General features: G+C 36.3%; 1 protein-coding gene across 1 annotated transcript in view; it reads left to right on the top strand.

The window, feature by feature from the left end:
- The window catches only part of LOC148945687 (uncharacterized), a 152662-nt gene extending 144764 nt beyond the window's left edge, over positions 1-7898 (top strand). The window contains exons 10-11 of the mRNA XM_089098239.1: positions 6249-6707; positions 7750-7898. Coding sequence (XP_088954365.1) covers positions 6249-6707; positions 7750-7898 — 608 coding nt within the window. The remainder of the gene's footprint in view (positions 1-6248; positions 6708-7749) is intronic.
- Positions 7899-10193: the final 2295 nt, after the last annotated feature.

Genomic DNA, 10193 nt, shown 5'->3' on the forward strand with positions numbered 1-10193 from the left:
CTTTCACCATCCTACTCAGCTTCCAGCTTTCAAAACTTGCTAAGATTGGGCAAGAAGAACACCATCCCCATCCTGCTTTCCCTGCCTTAGGATTTTCCCTAACGTATGGTTCAAAAACAGACCCTCTTTATCCGGGAAGAAAAGGATCTCTTTACTTTTTGTTAGAGCTAAATCTGAGGCTCTATTTCCTCCAAAGAACTGTATAATAAAGAAGGCTCTATTGCGTAAACATTCTAAGGCACCTGAATAATCACCGTTTGTTTTAAGCAGCACAGAGGTAGACCACAAATTTTTTGCCAGCCTTACCGGTTTTCAAATTTGAAAAGGTATCGCTTGTTTTGGAGTAACTGCATGTTGAGCCTGTTTTGCCCTGATAGCCGCTAAGAGTGTCCTCACTTCATAAGATTTGGCTGGATTCCCTGAGCTTTTTTCCTCTGACCAGGTTTTGGTGCGGCCCACAGCATTGGAAATTGCAGTGATTTGTCCAGTAAGGGAATCGACTGTCCCTGCTGCCAGGGTCCTTTTACATCCACAATCTCATTGACGGGTCGCTAAATTTGGGCACTCAAAACGATGTAAAATAGGTCTTCCCTTTTCTTCTCTCGATATCAAAAAGAAAACAATATTTCTAGGTAAACAATTTGAAAGCGTTTTATCAAGACCCCTCAAAAAGTGCTCTAGGTCCTCCTGCAATCTTGATTTCCGTTTCCCATAGTGTGAAGTCTGGAGCAGATCAACCAACTCTTTTGTCTGGTTTCCCATCTTATAAGGTTATGTTGGGTATGAATCTGCAATCAAAATCGAAGTATTTTAGACTTTGAACAAATTTTATTTGTCAAAATCACTATTTTTCATCAAATACAAATACATAATAGACTTGCATATACTCTAATATTTTAAAATTTGACTCTTACTGCAACTAGATCACTTATCAGACCTCTATTATCTTTGAGATATCCCTTCTTCGAAGGGAAACGCAAAACCTTCTTATCTCCCTTTTTCCCTAAGGGAAAGAAATCTGTGGCATATGCTTTTATGATGGGCCACCATGGTGCTTCTTTTTAAAAGGGAGCACAATTGTGACTTTCACGTGCATGCATAACAAATGATGTTGAATATGTGGGATCATACAAAAAGGGGGGAAAACATAATAATTTTCCAATGGAGACAATCTATGGGTAAAGAAATCAATTCCGACTGCGCCATGCTGCGGATATGGTGAATAGAAAGGCAAAGGAGCCCCTTGAAGATCATGCTGAACGTTTGATTGCAATGCCATCAAATCAAATGTGTGCCCCCTCCCTTCACCAAAAGTTTTTTGCACTTTTAACGATGCCCAGGCACTAAGCATACAGTGTTGTTTCTCAATCGATCTTGAAGGCGCATCTGCCAGATTCAAACTCGAGGGTACATAAATCATATTCAACCAAATATTCAATTTTACAACTGATAGGAACAGTTCCCTTGGTGAAGCTTTTAAACATCCCCAAAATCTTATTTCTTCAGTCACATTTTCTAGTAATTTTCCTCCTGGCATCTTTTTCTTTCCCAGCCTCCGAAACACGAGGAACATGATTTTATAAAAAGACATGCATGAGGAAAGGGAGGGGTGAAGCTTACTACTTTTTCTATAAACCTCTGCAAGTCTTTAACCTTTAAATAAGGTCTACCAAGGAGTTCAATCCTCAAAGTTTCAAATTCTTTCACCTTATCCTCTGGTATTATAAAAGAGACGCTTTTAAAGTTAATAAACATGCCTAAATGTTTCACTTTTGAGGATGAATGTAATTTCGATTTATTCGATATAAAAAATCCTAATTTTTCCTCCAGCGATATTACGAATCTAAGGTTTCTTTCTCCCACAGAGTTAGAATCGGGGCCAGGTGGGGAGTAATGAAACACGTCATCATAATGCTTCCATCCCTCTGCTTTTCTGTAAATAAGGGTTGGTATTTCCAAAATTCGTGCATAAACATATGGAGATAACCTAGAGTCAAAAGTCAACACAGTCCAAACAAAATACCAATCTTCTTCGTCGTCTACGTGTACGCCCGGGTATTTAAATCCAAGGTACGTTCTGCTAGTTGGCCTGACAAAAACGTGGTCATAGGCATTATGTTCATCTACTGGAAAACCTTCACCGTCCACATTTAAATATGGTTGAATATCCAACAAGGTGTCTAACGAAAATGGGAGATAATTTATCCATAAACTCAAGAATGTTTCATCGTGACATAGCCCGGGTTTCTCTGGTTCTATAGTAAGTCCCATTACCAGTTTTGGAGGGTCACTATATCCTAGCTTTCCCCATGGCAGCACCGATCCATTACGGATCCGTGTTATAAAAGTTTTTTTTTTAACAAAATCCTGAAACAGGTCCACTGATTTTGAATTAGGAAATTCTGCTGGAACAGGTACAACTGAATCATAGAAATTCCCTCTATATCAATCAATCAATCAACCTTTTATTTTTAAACAAAAGAACAAACGAAACAATTAACATGAACATTTCGACTCAAAGCAATGCTTGTACGAGTACACCCTTATACGGAACAAAGTAAGCTTCTATGTCAACCCCATTAGTGCTCCAATCTAAAATTTCTTCTGAATGTGTGAACCCTGTCACTTGCGAGACTTCTTTTCAATGCGATATGTGATTCACTAAATTTCCGGCGATAAAACGTCGAGTGTCTTGGAATACATATTCCTTTCTTTGATCCCAATGATCAAAACTTCTAAAATGGCTTGCATGAGGGTGGACAAAGGTTTCAACCAGACTCCCTTGTGCATCTGTCCATGTCTCTGGTCCACAGTTTGGAATCTGTTGGGACGGCTGGAAGTAACTTGTTGACCATGAGGCCTCTCCCTCAAGTGGTTTCGGCACTAGTTGATTCGGTACTATCCTGATTTGGTACCACGGTTGGGTTTTGGGTAACCTGCTCGTGTCTCGCATGATTTAATAGTTCTAACAGCAGCAACAGAAATGTTTTCACTGACTGAATATCGGTAGCTCTGAGTAAGAGGACTAGTGACGATTTTTTCTTGCTCGTCAGACATTCAGTAGCTTGCCACACTTTCTTCTCATCGCAAGACTCAAACTTTTCCCCTCAGATTTTTACCTCTCTTGGTTTGAATTCAATAGACGATTTTCCTTCCTTGAATTTTATTATCGTATCTGTAAAATCTCTGCCATTAAGGCACGTCTTTTCATTCACGTCGATTGGAGGCATTTCTACAAAACAAAACAAAAAAAGGTGATAATTTGCCAAGACACTTTGGCTAACGCTTAATCTAATGTCAAAACTTTATTTCCATCGTATCTTGACGTCCAGTCATTCTTTCTTATCTTACTTCTTTCTGATTTCCAGTGTGTCCAATTCTCAGATTCATAGAATTTGGCTCTCAATCTGGTTGAATTTATCATTTTCTTTTTTTTTCTTTTTTTCAGCTCCCTTAGAATAAGAAATGAGGCCGGAAAGGAAAAATCTTCAGTGTATTTTTTTTTCTTATAGCTTAATTTCAAGTACGTGTTTAGTTATTTTATCTGTTTTGTTTTTATTATCTTTTTTTTCGTCACAATATCTTTAACATTATTTTTTATCATTTCCCAGAATTTTAATAGCATCAATGCGGTAGGCTCACACAAGATTTATCAACCCCTCTTTTCTTAGCAATGGAGAACGATTATTAACCCATTTCGACAAGATTCCCACTGTTGAACTTGAGTAACCTTTGTCCTCGAGGAAATATGACATAGGTGAGTCGATGCGAGGGTGCCTTGACAGTCACCCGGGTAATTTTTCACAAGTTTATGCATAACAAGTTTTCTTGTTGGCAACGGCCTTCTGTCAACGTTTTACGCTCCTGGTCTCCACGAAACCAACGACTAGATTTATCAGCACCTGACAAAACGCATTTTTTTTTTCTTTACGATCTGGAAACGAAATATGCCTGAGCGACGATTTCTTCCACTCTACATCAATCGTTAATATTCTTCTAGATATTTTCTTGAAACCTCTCATTTATCTTCAGATGAGTAATAATCTTTTTTATGCAAGCACATACTTGTGCATCCACATTCTATTTTGCCATCCTAATATTCTGTGACTAGAAAACAATCCGGGGGGAGGGCTCCCTTTCCATTTATCATTTTTTTTTTCTATAAGCACCGAAAAGCACACCACACTGTCAAATAACGTTTTTTTTTTTTCATTAAGAAATGAAACTCAATTTTCAGCCCCTGGAAAAGTAAAATCTTGATTTTGTAATAGACCGAAATCTGACCTTCTTTCAGGAAAACCTGCCAGGTTTCTGATAGTCATTTGTTATGTTGATTTTTAGCTTCTTTTGACATTGCGTAACTTAGGCATATCAAAATATTAGTTATCTCAATACTCCCTTCACTATTTTTTAAAGTGCCTTTTACTTGCTCAAGGTGTAAAAATTCAAAAAAAAAAATATTAAATATTATTAACGTTTCCTTTCAAATGGGAGCAAACGCCCTTATCTTCAAATCACCAAGGAAAGTGCTTTTCCAACGTATCTAGCCTATGTTGACATTATATATACATACATATATGCTTAAACAACAACAACAAAAAACAGACCAGATCTTATTGTCGAAAATCTTCAGGGTCTTCCCCTTTGATTGATTTTAAATATATATTTAAAGATTAACCTTGAAAATATCATTCACGCAGTTCGCAATTTTTTTTCTTGTAAAGGCGAAAAAGGTAACCATATTTCCGGGGGAAATGCTGTCAGACCTTCAAGGCTATCATGAGGACAGTCCTAGTAAACTGTTTTATAGGCATTAAGCCCTTATCAGTAATTTCTCACTAAAACGACTTGCTTCTTGACTGAGAGCCACAGCAGGCTTAGACACCTGTTCGGCTTCTTTTTTTCGTTTTTTCCCTTTTTTTTTGAGTATCCAGGCTTTCCTGTGGCGTCCACTATTTCCATATCTGCAAAGGTATGAGCTACCCTGCTAATCGTTGTAGAATTCCTCAAAATCTGGTCATACTAGATTATACGTATTTTAATTCATTAGAACCGTTTGTATAACATACATATACGTATCAAAATACCTTTTTTTCTCCAATTAACCTACACATCTCATGTGGGGATAATATACAAAAAGATTGCCACACAGGCTAACATATCATCCAACTAATCCAAGGGATTACAAATGCCTCCCAACTGCCACAAAGGCAAAATATAGGCTTTTTTTAACTGCCACAAAGACAAATATAGTTTTTTTTTCAGCTGCCACAAAGGCAAACAAAGACTTCTTTTCAACTGCCACAGAGGCAAATATAGGCTTTTTCCAGCTACCACAAAGGCAAATATAGTCTTCTTTCTTTAAAATATTCAGCTTTCAGAAAATTCGCCTATACATTCCAAAAAAAATGGAAAACTCCTCAGCCTCCATAAAAAGGCGCTGCCACCTTCCCATAATTCTTTGTTGCCACTAAGGCTTATTCATTTCTTAGCTAACTCAGTAAATTCCACTGTCAAACAAACTGATTATTCACTACTCATCGTTTTAAGGTTATATTACTTATTATTTAGTATCAACTTGTCCTAACCTGGCAATGTAAGCAAATCCAACTTTGACTGTCAATTGGATGTGTACTCTGCCTCTACCAAATAGGGACTGTCTTGTTTCAGCCGGGTAGGATAGTGCAAGTAATTGGGAAGCAAATTTTTAAATGGCTGCGGCACGGGTTGTGGAAGATTTGATTAAAAAGAGCTTGATCTAATAATCAGAAATCAGTAATTTTCTCTTTAGAGTAATCCTTGATTGCTTTTACCATCCTTAACAAACTTTTTGGGTATAGTGTCGAATTATTTACAATATTATATTGTATTACCAAAATATAAAAAAATTACATCGATAAATATGATCAACTTATTATAAAAACTACGGTAACTGATAGGAGTAGAGGTTGATATAGTGCATGGATACTACAGTACAGAGATGTTTTTTTTTAGACAATTCCACCTTTAATAAATTTATGTACAACCAGAATTTTGAATTATCGACTTAAGAAAGGAATAAAGAATTTATACTGTTATAAGAACAATGCCTCAATTCGGCTGTTATAAGTTAAATACAGATTTATGAGCTATTATGATGCCTGTGAAAGGCTAAAATTGTCGAAAGCTGCGTTGTGTACTAAATAAAAAAAAGGCTAAAAAATGCAAGTCTTGTTGATTTATTTTTAGCAAATTTTATAGTATTTTAGATCCTCCTATTGCAAAGTTGCATCATAATGATATCAGGAAAGAAGGACCTGATTTACCATGCCAACCTGGTTTTGCAAGCATATGGTTAAAAAATGAAGTGACTTGCCAAAATAAAATGCCAAGTCACATTTTTGGATTTCCTGAAAATGATCTATCGAAACAAGAAGTATCTCATACTGGAAAAAGTCCTTTTGAGTGTGATATATGTAAGAAACGGTTTACTACATGTGCTAGTTTATCTCGTCATCAAAGAGCTCATACTGGAGAAAAGCCTTTTGAATGTATTATATGTGGGAAAACATACCGCCGAAAAGAACAACTATCTCTTCATAAAAGAACTCATACTGGAGAAAAACCTTTTGAATGTGATATTTGTGATCAAACATTCCGCGCAAAAAATCATCTATCTGATCATCAAAGAACTAATACTGGAGAAAAACCTTTTGAATGTGATATTTGTAAGAAATCTTTTACTTAAAGTTCCAGTTTATCTAATCATCAAAGAACTCATACAGGAGAAAAACCTTTCAAATGTGATCTATGTAAGAGGGGTTTTACAAGAAGCTCTGGTTTATCTTATCATCAAAGAACTCATACTGGAGAAAAACCTTTCAAATGTGATATATGTAAGAAACATTTTACTTCAAGTTCCAGTTTTTCTTGTCATCAAAGAACTCATACTGGGGAAAAGCCTTTTAGATGCGATATTTGTAAGAAATGTTTTACTTCAAGTTCCAATTTATCTACTCATCAAAGAACTCACACTGGAGAAAAACCTTTTGAATGTGATATTTGTAAGAAATCTTTTTCTTTAAGTTCCAATTTATCTGTTCATCAATGAACTCATACCCGAAAACAAATCTTTCAAATGGAATATATGAAAGAAATGTAATACATAGATCTGGTTTATCTAATCATCAAATAATTCTTATTGGTGGAAAATCTTTCGATTGTGATAAGTGCAACAAGTGTTCTGCTTAAAGTTACGATCTAAATCGTCATATGAGAATACATACAAGAGAAAAACCTTTCGAATATGATATATGTAAGACAGGTTTGTCCTTAATTTACGATTTATCTCGTCATCAAAGAATTTATACAAAGAATTGAATTTAACAGGGTGCCCAACACAAGATGCTCATGCCTATAAACTATGTTGTTTGAATTGTCTTCTTTTCCACTTTTGTTTTACATCTGAAAGTTTTTTTTTAAATATTTGTTTTTCACCTTTTGTTTTATTTGACTTTTAACCTATGTAATATATGGACACATCTTATTTTTAATAACACGTCTGAATCTACTTAGAAACTTCTTAGTTTGATATTTATAAAATTGCCTTTTTAAAGAAATGAGTATTTCAGTTTTTTAAGGAAATAAGAGATTAATTGTCCAACACCATGGATTTCCACCGTCGGGATACAAGAAGATAATATATTTGGGCCTTTACTCTTCCATCGCAGGATTCCCATGTATATGTGACACGGCTTGTGCCTAAACCAGGTGTTAGCCACAGCAAGATTGTTTTGCATTGCGAACAGCAAAAGCCTGTTTCCATTTATGAACCTGTCTCCGAGGCTGTGCTTGCCGATCGCCTGTTCCGAGTTATTCAGCTTTCCGCCGATTCTGGCATTGAAGTCGCCTCCAATTAGGAGGATATCTTTCCGGGGACTCTTATCAATGACTGTCTGCAGGTCACTGTAAGACTGATCTTTTTGCTGTTCAGTGGCATCTTTTATTGGGGCGTAAACGCCAAGGACATACAGATTGTTCCTTTAATTCTTGCCCGTACGATTCACTCAGACACAGGCTCATATTCGATGTGCCCAGTGGCCGCTTTGGGGGACAACAGGATACCTACTCCTGCTCGGCCAGACCAGGTCACTGAAAGGGCACTAAAAAAAAGGGCACTAAAACTTCTGATTAGTAACCCAATGAGCCCCTCCGAAGTTTATGTGATCACCCTTCCTATATAAGTCTTATATGTCCCCAGGGCATAACTTACAACCCTTACCTTGAGGGCTGTAGGGGGGTTCTCATCCTCAAATACGTAGTTTCCGGACCTTTCAACTACATTGGACAAAATGGTTATCTCAATATTTTGATTGGGTGTGTGTGGGGAAATGGTGGGCGTGTAGGGGTGTTAGGTGCCCTCCAATCAATTTCGAATACTAAAAAGGGCAATAGCCCTTTCAATTTCCAATTGAATGAGCTCTTTTTAAATTTTCTCGACAAACCTTTCGATACGAAATGCCATGGTCTATAACCAAAAAAATAAATAGATGATACACTGTGCCCACATCACTCTTTTCTTAGGCAGCGCTATCGCGCTGCCTATGATATATTGGTTTAAAGAAGTCCTCTTGTAGTGTAATTTTTGAGTGTGCGTTTTTATTGTTAAATATGGAGTTTACTGGAGAATCATGCAACCGCTGGCATATAAATTATAATATGCATGTCTACAATAGAGACTTATGGGTTAGCTCGTTAAGACGATTTAACCATATAGATATTTGCAATCGTGTGATTCCCCCATTCTATAAAGTTGGGAAGGATTTGAATACTATTCAAGATGAGTTAAAAGAAATATGTAGTTTTTTGAGTTGAAGGGTTGTTCGTAAATGGTAAAGTACCCACAGATAAACTTTTAATTGAAAAGTGCGAGCAAATATATGTAGAAATGCTAAATTGATATCCCGTCAAATTTGATTGATTACGACATGTGCTAGAGAGGGTCAAAAAGTAAAAATTATCTCCGTGAAAGAAGAAACTATGAGCGTCAAGTCTTTAACAGATGAAAAAATGATGCTTAGTAAGAAAATGCTATAAGAAAGCTACACCATATCGGGAAATCTAAAGAACCCCTAAAAATGTTATGAGAATGCAAAAAATTCTCATATACTACGAAAGGTAAAACCCCATTTCCCGAAAAAAAAGAACATGGGGTTACATAGGAAATCTCCCAGGAATTTACCTACGAAAAAGGAAATACACCTGCTCCATAGCCTGATCTGCCAGGGATTGATAGCAAGACCCCTACTCAAATTCATCCAGCTAATATTGATGATGTATTTTCGCCTTTGAACACTGACAAATATGAGCATTATAAGTGTTTTCACTTCTACACCTTTTCCGTAGTATCTTTTCCTACACTTTCCAAATTTTTCTATCTTATACCCCAAAGTTAAATTTTGGTTTTTCTGTTAATTTTAAGTTTTTATATTTTTCTTACTTTTCGTTGCAACAACTTGTGTTTCTTTTTAATTTCTGATCTCTTTTCTTATAATGCTGGGAAATTTAGCTCCCCCTCATGGAAAACTCCCTTCCCCAAAGAAAATGTCTCAAAATAAAGTTCCTCCCACTGGAAATAACCTTTATCCACCGCCCGAAAAAGTCTCCTTATCATAATTTTGTTTAAAAAGACTTTAATTTCTTATTGTTTTTCAAATATTGCTGGAAATTCATCCTCCATAGAATAATTTCCCTCGAAATCTTCCCACCCAAAATCCAAAGTTGCTCCCGCAGAAAATTCCTCCATTGAGAATTTCTCCCCTGGAAAAGACCACCTGGAGAAAAATCTTCCAGGAAGTTTCAACCCTGTGGAAAATTTCTCTTGGAGCATCTCCACATGTTAAATATATTCACCAAAGACAAAATAAGACAAACAAACCAAAAAAATTCAAATACAAATTCGGGCAAATCCCCCTGTGTTAAATTTTCCTTGGAAAGCTTACTCCTAGAAACAACTCTTTTCAAGAAAAAATTTTATCATGGAGAATCCCCTCAAGCAGAAAATTCCCTCTCCCTCCTAAAAAAACATTTACAAATAACAAACACGATACTTAAACAATGGAGAAATTTCAAAAATTACAGCCCCTTTCACAAGACGTTGTGGGGGGTTCATTCTCTCCCTAAATGCACAGTTATTGGGTATTTCAGCTTTGTGA

This window comes from Artemia sp. Qi Xiang Cuo, chromosome 12, assembly GCF_049724085.1.
Source record: "Artemia sp. Qi Xiang Cuo chromosome 12, ASM4972408v1, whole genome shotgun sequence".
Lineage (NCBI taxonomy): Eukaryota > Metazoa > Arthropoda > Branchiopoda > Anostraca > Artemiidae > Artemia > Artemia sp. Qi Xiang Cuo.